At 41.1% G+C, this 13,895-nt stretch overlaps 2 protein-coding genes across 2 annotated transcripts; both read left to right on the top strand.

Moving 5' to 3' along the window:
• The first annotated feature begins 1,819 nt into the window (after window positions 1-1,819).
• On the top strand, window positions 1,820-9,847 carry LOC121795133 (hydroxyphenylpyruvate reductase-like). The gene is made up of 3 exons (XM_042193584.1): window positions 1,820-2,233; window positions 2,955-3,369; window positions 9,816-9,847. The coding sequence occupies exons 1-3, from the start codon at window positions 1,820-1,822 to the stop codon at window positions 9,845-9,847; spliced, it is 861 nt and encodes a 286-aa protein (XP_042049518.1).
• Window positions 9,848-11,711: 1,864 nt separating this feature from the next.
• On the top strand, window positions 11,712-13,706 carry LOC121795126 (hydroxyphenylpyruvate reductase). The gene is made up of 2 exons (XM_042193576.1): window positions 11,712-12,247; window positions 13,106-13,706. Exons 1-2 carry the CDS (start codon window positions 11,825-11,827, stop codon window positions 13,622-13,624), a joined length of 942 nt encoding a protein of 313 aa, XP_042049510.1. The 5' UTR covers window positions 11,712-11,824; the 3' UTR covers window positions 13,625-13,706.
• Window positions 13,707-13,895: the final 189 nt, after the last annotated feature.

A 13,895-nucleotide genomic window follows, 5' to 3' on the forward strand; every position in this document is an offset into this window, starting at 1 on the left:
GCCCCCAGAATTGGGAAACCTAGACCATAACATGAACCCCAAACGACAACAAATCAAAACTGGACATCATGTTTTAACATGTTATCACAATACACGAAATACGTGCTCAATAAGTAGCAAATACAAGGACTGATCTGAATTGGTATAGAGACCTCCGATACATAAACAAATACACGCATACGGAGAAAAAACGATTGCACTACCTTTTTCCATTATTGAGAGAAAAATGATTGGTACAACGCCGGCGATAAACGATTGTAATACCGAGGATCCGGCAACCGAGAGGTGAGAATTTCAATGTGTGAAATACTAAAACGAAAATTGCAGAGATAGTTTACGGAGAAAATGCGTCTGGAACGCATGAGAATAACACAAAAACTGCAAGATCTTCAAGGGAGGAAATCAAGGAAATTTCCATAACCAACAAATTAGTGTTTCCGTATTATGACCTTCCTCGAATTTTGATTGAATAAAATGTACTGATTAAATTCAATATTATCGGCCATATGATGGAGGAAATAAACGGATGAGATCAAGAAGGAAATAGGAGGAATGGAAAAATGAAATGAATACATCCCTATATATATAATGGTTTCGGAATTGGTGGGGGACCATGGGCCCCCCTTAATGGCGAATCCAGGAATTTTAATTTGGGAGTACGAATTGTACAACAAATTAATACATAAAATAAGTACTATTAAAAATATAAAAAAATTAAAATAGCAAGAATTTGAGGTGAAAGTTGGGCTACAAATGATACTCACATAAAATAATAAAAAAATACTTAATAAAGTATAATATAAAAATCAAAGCAATTTAAAAAATAAATAATAGAACAAATTTGAAAAACAAGAATAATTTTGAGGTACAAGTTGCACTCAGTTAATGTTACATAAATTTACAAAAACAACAGCGTATAAATAATAAAACCAATGCAATTAAAATAATTAAATAAATAATAGAATATAATATAATATGAAATATCAAAACAATCAAAACATACTACGACTACTCCCTAAACAACCTAATAACTGAAAAATGTAAGTGCATAAACAGAAAATAAGTGCAAATAATTACTATTGGATGACTAATAAAAATATCTATATAACTTAAAAGGAGTCTAAACATAATTAAAAAATTATTAAAAAGAATGGTAAATAGTTGAAAAGATTCTTTGTCTAAACATATCTAACACATACCGAGAGGAATGATAGAAACAGTGAAATTACTTGCTACTCCCGTCGGGTTTCAAACACGGGGCAGAAGCCATGCACTGAGAGCGTTTTACCATTGGACCACCAATGTTAGATGAAATCAAACACAAAAAAATAGTACTCCCTCCGTCCCAGGTAAGATGACACATTTTTCTTTTTAGTTTGTCCCAATTAAGATGACACATTTCCTTTTTTGGAAACTTTCTCTCTCCAATTAATACACCCAACCACTTTTTCTTACTCCTACTAATATATACTCTCTTTATTTTAATACTTACACTCACGTTTTCTCTCTCCAATTAAACACATTAACCAATAACTCCTAAAATTTCGTGTCGGCCAAGAAATTTGTCATCTTAGCCGGGACGGAGGGAGTATTAGATTTGTCACGTTTGGGGGTACAATGGTACCTCTTGTTCCCAAGTGCGTCTGCCAGGCCCACTTGGACCCAACGCGGCTTCGCCACTGCCACACAGAAATTTTGGAGAATCATCTCTATAACCACCACGTGAAGCCATACTCTCTATACTCCATTAAATTATCAACCAAACCGCCACGACAATCTCTCAACAACCACTTAAACACCATCTCCTCCGCAGTGGAAAATGGATGGAATCGGTGTTTTGATGATGCACCCCATGAACAACTACCTGGAGCAAGAGCTCGACAAGCGGTTCAAGCTCTTCCGCTACTGGACCCAACCCAATCCGACCGAATTCCTCGCCGACTCGATCCGCGCGGTGGTCTTGAGCTCCAGAGCCGGCGCTAGGGCCAACCTGATCGACGCGCTGCCGAATTTGGAGATAGTCTCGAGCTTCAGCGTGGGATTGGATAAAATCGACTTGGCCAGGTGTAAGGAGGAGGGGATTAGGGTTACCAACACGCCCGGTGTGGTGACAGATGACGCGGCGGATCTCGCCATCAGGCTGATGCTGGCTGTTCTCCGTCGGATTCGCCAGTGTGACAAGTATGTGCGGAGTGGGGATTGGAAATTCGAGGACTTCAGGTTGACTACTAAGGTGGCATTGCTTTCCCATATTCTTCGAGCGCTTAAAAATAAAAACTATTTTTATTTTGATCCATCCTTTAAATATAAAATAATGTACTGTTGTATTGTTATGCATTTTCACATCCTATGCATGCTTTTGATGCTGTTGAAGTTTAGGGTTTTTTACGAATTTTATACATTTTCCTTTGGACTGTGTGCCGGTGTTATCAGTTACTACTTTCGTCTCACACTCATATTCATTTTTGGGATGTTATTCAATGGCGGATCCAGAACCCAAAAATAAAAGGGGTGGAATTTAATACTAATAATATTAATATAATTTAAATGGTTTTTTCTTTTTCTTTTCCTTATGTTTCATCTTTTAATTTCAACTCAAAATAAGATTATGATGATTTTTTTAATGAGATGTATAAACCGCACATAGTACATAGTATTATTCATCTAATACTTGAAAGACTTATTACTAATTACTAAACCATTAATATGACTACTTGAAAGACTAATAAATGAATGGGGGCTAATATGTTATTTTCGGCTCGACTCGAGGAGATTTTAATGCTCTTCAGACGGTCGGGAGGGGGTGGCCGACCCCTCCCACTCCCCCTTCAATCCGTCACTAATGTCACTAACTGTTTTTTACTTTATTCTCTCTTTATACTCTCTAAACATTGTTTTCTTAAATTTTGTGCTCAAAAGAAACGTCTCGTTTATGGAGGCTTTTTGTGATGCAGTTCAGCAGCAAAAGAGTTGGCATCATAGGATTAGGCAGGATCGGTGTAGCAGTCGCTGAGAGAGCAGAGGCGTTCGGCTGCCCCATTAGTTACTACTCAAGATCGAAGAAAGCCGGTGCCACAAGCTACACTTACTATGGCTGCGTTGTCGAACTGGCATTAAACAACGACGTCCTAGTGGTAGCTTGTGCCCTGACTCCAGAGACGACCCACATTGTGAACCGGGAAGTACTCGATGCTCTGGGTCCAAAGGGAGTCCTGATCAACGTCGGGAGGGAACCCCACGTTGATGAGGCCGAGCTAGTGTCAGCTCTTGTGGAGGGCCACCTGGGTGGCGCTGGACTTGATGTCTTCGATAAGGAGCCTAACGTGCCAGAGCAACTTTTTAGGCTCGATAACGTAGTTGATAAGGCTCGTTTCATGCATTGGTTTTAGATCAAAACTCTGTGTTTTCGGTGCACTAATGTATGTTTCTAAGTTCAGGAGCATGAAAAATCTGCCAGACCTAGGAAGCGCATATAAATTACAAGGGGCCAGGGAAAAGGAAGAAAATGAAGTGAAAAACGCCAGCAATTTACCTGCCCGAGGAGATGAAAATGAACGCTGGCAGAATACAAAAATGGAGCAAGGAGCAAGGAGCAAGTATAAGGATGAAGGGAAAAAAAGACAAATTATGAAGAGAGAGTGCCCTAGGGATTGCTGCCTAAATAAAGGGACGACCCCTTTTGGAAGAGGAGCCTTCTTTATAGCATTTTTTCGATCTTTTCGCTTAGTCTCCTTAGTTTCACTCTCCAATCACAGTTCACTTCACTTCACACGCACTTGGCACTTATGGGGTGACTTCCGGCTACCGTGGTGGTTCCTAGCTAGTTTCTGTGGTGTAACACCATCCTCACGAGGGCGAAGATACAATTTGCTTTTATTTTCCGTTGTTTATTCTCGCCGTGAAGAATGCACAACCACTGGAAGGAACGGCAGGAGAAATGTCAATGAAGGCGTCGTCTTCAAACCCTATCGCCCAGAAACCGCCGTTGGTACCACCACCAAAAATTGTCGAGCCTGCGAATGCCCAAATCACGGTGCCTGCAACTGCTCCAACGTCAATGCTAGCACCAACCGCAGTCCCTCCACTGCCAGAAACCAGTTCGAGCACCTACCGCTACGGTCACTCCCACCTCCACCACGATGACCGATGAGTTCGACCCAAAGCAGATTATGAATGAATTTCTCCAGAAATTCGGTCGTGGAGTGAGGGCGAGTGATCTTTTCGCTCGAATGGCGGCTGCATGTCAAGAGGAAGAAGCCACCTCAACCCTCACCCCACTCGAGATTCTACCCAGACCCCAAACCTTGATTGAGACACCTACTTCTCAAGCCCTATGCACACTAAGAAACCCAAGACCCTACCGAACCCCCATATCGAATCCACATCCCAAGAAATAACCCACACAGTACCAACCCCCATATCGAAACCCAAGACCCTACCGAACCCCTTGTGGAAGAAACGAGAACACTAAAGAGGGGGGGATAAAATCAAAGATGAGGAGGGAGTGAAACTAACTGAGGAGGGTGATGAGGGCGATGAGGGTGATGAGGAATGGGATGAGAAGGAAATGAAACTGACCGAGGAAGGTGATGGGGTGATGAGGGTGGTGAGGCAGGGAATAACTAGGAAGTCGAATCTGAGGGCGAGGGGGTAGGAAAACAAACGGAAGGAGGCAAGAAGGATAACGAGATACAAGAGCAGGTTGAGAGTATGGTAGGTGAGGAAGATGAGGGGAATGTTGAGAGCGATGTGGAGTCTGATAGGGTTGATGAGAAGGAAGAAACAACACCAGTTGTCGAGGAGGAAACCGGAGATCGAGATACAGAGATAGGGAACCCCAGTTGACTAGAGAACGGTTAGGAGACAGTCACGTCGGGCTAAGAATTGGGAGAACCCAGTGCCGGCCAAACTGCAATGGGAACTGAGGCTGAGCGACTCCGAGGAAACAGGGGACGATATTCCCCAGGCCCAGGAAACTCCGGAAGGTGCAGAGGATGTCTCTCCAGAGGCCCTGGAGAAGAGGTACGAAGCAGAAAGGAAGCGTAAGGGGAAGCAAGAAGCTAAGCCCCATAAGAAGACTGTGTTGGTCGATGAGGCCACTCCAGAGACAATCCTAGTTCCGTTTGCCTCACCGACTGAAGAGGAAGAAGCACAAAAGGAATCTGAAAATGAGACCGAGGACCCCCAGGAGGAAGAGGGTGTGTTCAAAAAGATGGAGGTCCTTGTTACTAGAAAATTGTTGGAAGCGATGGTCCACTTCGAGGACCCCAAATAGAGCATGGCGTGCGAGGGAAGAGTGTCGAATGGGAAAGTGGCTAAGTCAGGAAAAAGTCTGTGTTTCTCAGACCTGAGGGATCTAGGTGTGGAGGAGAAGTTCATCTCCTATTTCAAGAGCATCGGGTTCGAGTGGTCTGGACCACTGCATGGAAGAGGTACCGGTGGCTCTGGCAAAGGAATTCTTCACATCCTTCAAATTCAAATCTACCACAGATCCCGACGCAGACTCAATTACATTCCGACTATTCAACAAGGAGATGGTGATGAGTATCAGAGAGTGGTCACTGAGGATGGGGCTATTTACGCCCGAAGAGGATGAGGAAGGGGCCTGGAACGAAAGAGAGATTGAACCACCCAAGAAGACAAAGGGCTTCGTAACTGAGGAGGCCTGGACGATGATTGCCCACAAGAAATGAGGAAAATTCAAGACAAGCTGCTCTAAAAGAATACATATCACTGACCAAGTCCTCCGCCTGGCGCAAGTATACATCGGATACAATCTGCTGGGTCAAGTAGGCGCAACTCTCACCACTCCAGAGTTGTACTTTATGTGGTGCATGCTTAAGGGCGTGAAGGTGCATCTAGGTTATTGGATGGCCCAAGCATGCCACCTGGTCAGGACCCACTCAGATCGCCATCTCTACACTTGCAACCTCCTAGGAGCCTTCATCAAGAGGAACGTGGCCATAAAGATAGCTGATTCAGTCACCCACATGCCCCTGTGCGATGCCTCAGGGAGTTTCGATCTCCCCTTTCTTCAACAAGGGACTCACCATAATTAAGGATGACGAAGTCCGATTCTATGAGGTCGGGAAATAGGAGGGGGTGACAGTGAAGACCGAGAGAGAGGAGGACGAGGCGCCAGCGAAGGTGGCTGATGATGGGTGGAAAACCAGGATGGAGGAAATGATGTTGAAGCAGGGCGAGAATGCAGTGGCTCAGAGGGGACTGATGGAGGTGCACACAGAATGACCCAGGCCGTCGATGTGATAATGAGAATGGTCGTTGTGGTCGAGCAGCACATCCTCTCGGCCCAGCAGCGCATGATTCCTAAAGTGCATGTAGAGCCCAAACAGCAAGCCCCAGGAGCCACCCCAGTGAAGCCAGTTTCCAGCTCCCCAGCAACTACTCTAACCAAGAAGAGGAAGGATGATGAACCAGCACCACCACCACTTAAGAAAACAAATATGGTAGTGAGGAAGTCTGTCCCCTTAGGGACCAGAGTCAGAATTGATCGCCCCCTATACACCACGTAATTTTAAGTTTCCGTTTTAGTTTTTATTTTTAATTAAGTCGTATATATGTTATGTGCCATCTCCCACTTAGGCCATTGCTGGGCCTAAGTGTGAGAAGTTTGTGTGTCTATTATGTGTTTTGTTAGTCTATATGTTTTAGATATACGCTCTGTCAAGGATGTTATGTTTTTGATTTCTGTTGTTCTGTGTCTTTTCCCACTTAGCCCAATGTTTGGTCTAAGTGTGAGAAGTTTGTGTTTTTCTTGTGATTGTTTCTGTCTGTTTTTGCGTGTGCACTAACTGCCATGTTTTCCACTTCATCGGGAATGCTTGGGAATAAGCAAGAATGAAGTGGGAGGGGGGGTTTGTGTGATAAGTGTCTGAGCATGCATGTTTCTACTAGGTCTAGGAGTCGGTAGATTTTTTAGATTCTATGTTTATCCATAACTGGTGAAATAAAAAAGCAAGTGCCCCTTAATGAGAGTGATTGAAGAGAGAATACATGTCAATTTGTGAAACCCTCTTCTTTAATAAATTGAAGTCATTTTGGACGAAGTGAGGATGATTGAAAAAGCCTTAATTTAAGCCAACTGTGAAGCCCTCTAAGAGTGAGTTAGAAGCGTAGAGTAGAACACTTTCTACTAAACACTAAAAAAACAAAGTGGCTGCCATTGATGCTAAGAGAAAAATGACACAGGTAGTAAGGACTAAAGGCAATAGGGATAGCCATTTGAGCTCAATTCTTTCGAACCTGCTGAACCTGCCTCATTGGAAAGGCACCCTTTAGTGAACACTTTGGGCCTACACTGAATTTTTCCTATTTTTTTGGAACCATTAGCCTTCATGCCATGTGAACAAGGGGACATGGATGGAGCAGCTCACCATTTGGGGTACGAAATAGGATGATAGAATAGGGGAGAAAAAGAAAAAAAATTAAGAAAAGAAAACGGGTAGGAAAAGTTGTCACTTGACCCAAGAAAAAAGAAAAAATCAGAAAAGAAAATGGGCAGGAAAAGTTGTAACCTGACCCAAGAAAAAATATATATGTATATAGAAAAAATTAGCAAAAAAAATAGAGAGAAGAAAAACAAAGGGCAGAAAAAATTTTATCTGACATGGTGGAAAAGAGTAGAGAATAAGGCTAATTAGCCAGGGAACATCTCCAAATTTTGGGAAGTTAGAATTGTACATAGGGAGGTTGTTTCCAATTTTTTTGTCCCAAAGTTCACATGTCCGCAGTATGTTTTCACTTATACTTCTTGAACTTATGACCCATAGGACTCTCACCTATATACATTGTAATCCCCTAGCCCCATTACAACCTAATGAAAGACCTTAAGGAACTATTCTGTGTCAGTCGATCTCAAGGCATTAAAGTGGTATGGCAAAATAATGAGTGAATGATCCTAATATCCCTGCTGAGGAATGAGTGATCGAGTGAATCCAACGGATGGTAAGGACTAAGGCTATCTTGACGAACTGACAACCTGACCAGATAGAAGAAGGGATGGGGATGAATCTGAGGTTGTAGAGGCTTGAATTGACCTTAATCTTGTGGGGACGGCTGCTAGAAATTAAACCAGTTTATGCATTATGTGTCGATGTGATTTTCTTTGTTTTGTTGTTTTCTGTATGTGTTTTTGTGTCTGTTTTCTTTGTCCAAGTCTTTTTGTGGGTCTAGGAGTTTATATCTTTTTCTTTTCCGTAGGGTCGGTTAAAAGGGGAACCATGCATCGAAACTTGCCTTATTTCTTTTTTCTTGTCTTTTATACTTGAGGACAAGTATGGTTTAAGTGTGACCAGTTTGATAAGGCTCGTTTCATGCATTGGTTTTAGATCAAAACTCTGTGTTTTCGGTGCTCTAATGTATGTTTTTAAGTTCAGGTGCTTGAAAAATCTGCCGGACCTACGAAGCGCATATAAATTATAAGGGGCAGAGAAAAGGAGGAAAATGAAGTGAAAAACGCCAACAATTTATCTGACCGGGGAGATGAAAAGGAACGCTGGCAGAATACAAAATTGGAGCAAGGAGCAAGTATAAGGATGGATGAAGGGCAAAAAAGACAAATTATGAAGAGGGAGTGCCCTAGGGATTGCTGCATATATAAAGGGACGACCCCTTTTAGAAGAGGAGCCTTCTTTTTAGCATTTTTTCGATCTTTTACACTTATTCTCCTTAGTTTCACTCTCCAATCACAGTTCACTTCACTTCACACGCACTTGGCACTTATGGGGTGACTCCCGGCTACCGTGGTGGTTCCTAGCTAGTTTCTGTGGTGTAACACCGTCCTCACGGGGGTAAAGATACAATTTGCTTTTATTTTCCTTTGTTTATTCTCGCCGTGAACTTCCTTGCCGGAAGCTCAGCGACTGCTTTGTGTTTTGGAATTTGTTCTCGTGGATATAGTAGTTTCTACTTTTTGTTTTACTATGGTTTCTGATGTTTGATGTTGTTCTACTGATTTTGGATGCTTTTCGCAATTGACTGTTGCATTGGAATTGAGATTGGTTGAATATGAGGTTGTTTGTTGAGTGGTTGTTTGAATCGAAGTTCATGTTCCTGGATCTGAAGGTTGTTGGGTTTGGATCGGTTGGATCTGGAAGGGATTGTGAGTCGGAGTTGTGGATCTGATACGTGGTGAATTGAATCTGCATGATTATGACATTTTTACTATTGTTCTCGCATCTGCTAGGCCCAGTAGTTTAGATTTGTTGAGTTTAGCCTTTAATTCCTTGTTTAATTTCAGATCTGGAACTTGCTCTATTTTTATGATATTTATTACTCTGTTTTATTCTGTTTTCCCGATTGGATTCCTGAAGAAGATGAAGTTTGTTAGTAGTTAGGATCAAATCTGCGATCTGTCTGTTTTCTCTGCCTTGTCCTTTACTTTTCTGTAGTTTTTTCAGAACCTAGACACTTAGGGAAATTTGGTCCCCACTTTCCTGAACATGCATGTGCCGTACACACCCGTTTCCTGGACCCAGTAGATAGAGTAGTTAGCTTTCATTTCCTAAGTCCAGTAGTTTAAAATTCTCGACCCACTTGTTGCGAGGCAGCAGTCGAACCCTCCCAAAACCCTCCAAATGTATGCTAACTCATCTGTCCTCGTGGGATCGATTATTTACTTCTCTATACTAGCCAATAGTGTAGTGGGTTGAGGTTTTTGAAGCGGAAAAGTGTGTGTCCAACGACCGAATTCTGAAGGTTCCACGATCTCCTAGACCAGGATCTAGTAAATCCTCGGGACCTAGGGGTTTGTGATATATCAATAGCACATCGCACTATTCTTCTACTTCCAGTAGTCCTGTTGCCGCATGTTGGGAGTGGCACCTAGGAAACGCGTAGAGCCATGGCTGACCTTGTTCTCGGAAATTTGGAAGCTCAGTTTTCCAGCAAAGCTTTGTTAACACCTGTGGTTTAGATTTTAGCTCTATTTATAGTAGTGCAAAGGATGATCTCACATTTGGGGAATTGTTCAATTCAATTGGTAATGAAATTTGGAATAATTTATCCTTTCTCAATTCTTTTATAAATTTTATCTTAACCTTTCGAATGTTTATCTATTACACTCTGATAAATTCCAATGAAGTTTAGTCGTGTACTTTTTTAGTTATCTAGTTAAATGACTATGTATTTTTAATGTTGCTTTTGGTATACTATTGTTGTTGTTTATTTGTGTGTGTGTGTGTGTGTTTAATCTCATTAATTAATGCATTAGCCACTAACACCAATGTGCCAAATTACACACACATACAAAAAATTGTTTATATTTTGGATGGCTATATACTATGGATGTTTGTGTTCCTTCTATTTGTATGGAGTAGTTTGTATCCTAAATCATCGGTTCTTGAAATGAATACTATAAAATAAACGAATTATTTGAGACCAAGCAAAAAATTTCAAAATATCATATTATTGGAATCTGAAATTCAAACCATGACAAATATTGCATGTGGTATAAAAAATTAAAATGATACATGTTGGAGTCACATCTCAAAAAGTGGTCTTAAAAAATTGAACAACAGATACATTTGTTAATTTGTTCATATTATTTGAGACCAAGCAAAAAATTTCAAAATATCATATTATTGGAATCTGAAATTCAAACCATGACAAATATTGCATGTGGTATAAAAAATTAAAATGATACATGTTGGAGCCACATCTCAAAAAGTGGTCTTAAAAAATCGAACAACAGATACATTTGTTAATTTGTTCATTTCATTATCCATGCCTCGGTTTTACTGGTTGAATCTTATGAACTAAACACACTATAATATTTAATCTCGGGATACAATTTTGCGAATCGAATACTCCATACAAAATTGACTACGTCAAAGAAAGAAACGCTTGCGTTGAATATCTTATTTTCAACCAAGTATTCTACTAACTTCTTTTTTTTCAAAATCCTTTTCAACTATCTTAAAATTAAAATAAAAAAAATGAATACAACTACGAGTGGTATAACATTTTGGTTGGTGGCCACCTAACCCAAATTCTTCATCACCAACCCAAAATCGGAAATACGAAGTACTCCATCAGCTATATATATATAAAGTGCAATTATACATGTGATCATTGACTCGATTCAAAAGGAAATTCATTTTAGCATAATGGAGTATTTTAGTTTTTTTAACTACTGGAGTACTATATATTAGTAAAAAAAATATAAGAATTTATGTTGCTTGTATTTTTGATGTTTTACCCTCGAAAAAAAAGGTGTACCGATAAATTATACTACATCCGTCCCACAATAATGGTCATTCTTTTCCATTTCAGTTCGTCCCACAATAATTGTCACACTTCATTTTTATTTTAAATGATAAGTAGGTTTCACATTCCACTAACTCATTCTACTCACATTTTATTATAAAACCAATATAAAAAATGGGTGTCACATTCCACTAACTTTTCCAATCAAATTTTCTTTACATTTTTTAAAACTCGTGCCCACAATAAGAGTGACAATTACTGTGGGAGGGGGGAGTAATTCTTTATATTAGAATCCTCAATGATTTCTTGGAGTATGAATATGTGTGAATCGTAACCAAACCAATTTAACCAATGCACTAATCTAAAAATAATTCCTTGATTAACAATGTGAAGGTCAAATAATGGTTTATTTATTCAAAAAGTTTAATACTAATGATAGGTTTACTAACCTAAATAACAGTCTTTGTTCTTTGACTCACAAACAAAACCGAGCCGAGCCGCATTTCCACGTGCTGCCATTTCTACATAAACCAATCGATCCCGAAGTCCTTCAACTACCACTCAAACACCATCTCCCTCCTCCTCCTCCGCGGCTAAAATGGATGCGATCGGCGTTCTGATGATGGGCCCCATGAACAGCTACTTGGAGCAAGAGCTCGACAAGCGGTTCAAGCTCTTCCGCTACTGGACCCAGCCGAATCAGACCGAATTCCTCGCGCAGCACGCCGACTCGATCCGCGCGATGGTCGGGAGCTCCGGCGCCGGCGCTAGCGCCGACCTGATCGACGCGCTGCCGAAATTGGAGATAGTCTCGAGCTTCAGCGTCGGATTGGATAAAATCGACTTGGACAGGTGTAAGGAGAAGGGGGTTAGGGTTACCAACACGCCAGATGTGTTGACGGATGACGTGGCGGATCTCGCGATCGGGTTGATGCTGGCTGTTCTCCGCCGGATTTGCCAGTGCGACAAGTATGTGAGGAGTGGGGCTTGGAAATTGGGCGACTTCAGGTTGACTACTAAGGTATTGCTTTCCCCTAATTTATCTTGCTTTTGATGCTGTTGAAGTTTATGATTTTGTTAATTTGATGCATCGTAGTATTACATTTTGGAATTGGATGATTGATTTCACTTTCATTAGGGATTGAGAGCAGTTTTCTTCATATAATGTTCATGATTAATGATTTGTGTGAGAGCAATACTTTCTTAGCTTGTTTGCTTGTTGTTACTGCTCTGCAACTGCAAGCATTAGATAGTATGGGGTAAGATGCTGATTTTGGTTTATATGAAGATTTTCAATTCTGAAGAACGATGCTTTATTCTTATATGGATTTTGACAATTTTTTGGATGAATCATTTCATATCTTTCGTTCCTCTTTGCATAGGGTGAACTAGGAGAAACTTATGTATCCTTCTTGAGCTCTTATTATGTGAGAACATACTTATGTACTTCCTTGGTTGCTATTCATCTGCGTATCATTCCGTATTCGAGTCTAGGTATCCATAACCGGTAGAATGCATTGCCCCGAAACTCTCTCTATTCATTGGATGGAGGTCATGACTATATCCCGTTGCATGCTTTGTTTACTGATGAAGTAGAATGAGTCTTGGTGCAATCTTTCGTTTGTAAGTTTTTATTGAGCTTCTTCATTACGTAGTGATGCTTCATGCAGAACTGCTTCAAGCATTAGGAGAAAGGCACGCATTAGTTTGCGAATTAGTGTCGTTTTGGGCATTTTTTTCGGATGCAAGTGTTTATATATGGTCTTTATCATTCAATTGGACCACATTACCTTTTTGGGCTTGCTTCCGTTGGTGGAGTGTTGGTCTTTGACGGTGATTCACAGTCGCATTTTCTCAATTAGTCCATCTTTTGATGCAGTTCAGCGGCAAAAGAGTTGGCATCATAGGATTGGGCAGAATCGGGCTAGCAATTGCCGAGAGAGCAGAGGCATTCGACTGCCCCATCAGTTACTACAGAAGATCCAAGAAAGCTGACACCAACTACACGTACTATGGCAGCGTTGTCGAACTGGCATCAAACAGTGACATCCTAGTGGTAGCATGTGCCCTGACACCAGAAACAACCCACATTGTGAATCGGGAGGTGCTCGATGCTCTGGGTCCAAAGGGAGTCCTGATCAACATCGGGAGGGGACCCCATGTTGATGAGCCCGAGCTGGTGTCAGCTCTTGTGGAGGGCCGCCTGGGTGGCGCTGGACTTGATGTCTTCGAAAAGGAACCTAAGGTGCCGGAGCAGCTGTTTGGCCTCGAAAACGTAGTTCTGTTGCCGCATGTTGCGAGTGCCACCGAGGAAACTCGGAAAGTCATGGCTGACCTTGTTCTGGGAAATTTGGAAGCTCACTTTTCCAGCAAAGCTTTGTTAACACCTGTGGTGTAGATTTTACTCTACTTATATCAATATCATAGTGAAAGGGTGAAGTGAACTCATAAAATTCAATCGAAAACATCCTTAGTCATCATTGTTGAATAATTTCACATTTTCAATTCTTTTCATTATCAATAAATTTTATTCTAATCTTTTCAAATGATTATCTATTATATTCTCAAAAGAATATACATTTTGAATAGAAATCAGGGTTAATTGTGGGTAAAATTACAAAGTTTCACTCAAATTCAAGCATTTTTTGCATCTTTTAAAATTTGAATGA

This window comes from Salvia splendens, chromosome 3 (assembly GCF_004379255.2).
Source record: "Salvia splendens isolate huo1 chromosome 3, SspV2, whole genome shotgun sequence".
In the NCBI taxonomy this organism is placed as follows: Eukaryota; Viridiplantae; Streptophyta; class Magnoliopsida; order Lamiales; family Lamiaceae; genus Salvia; species Salvia splendens.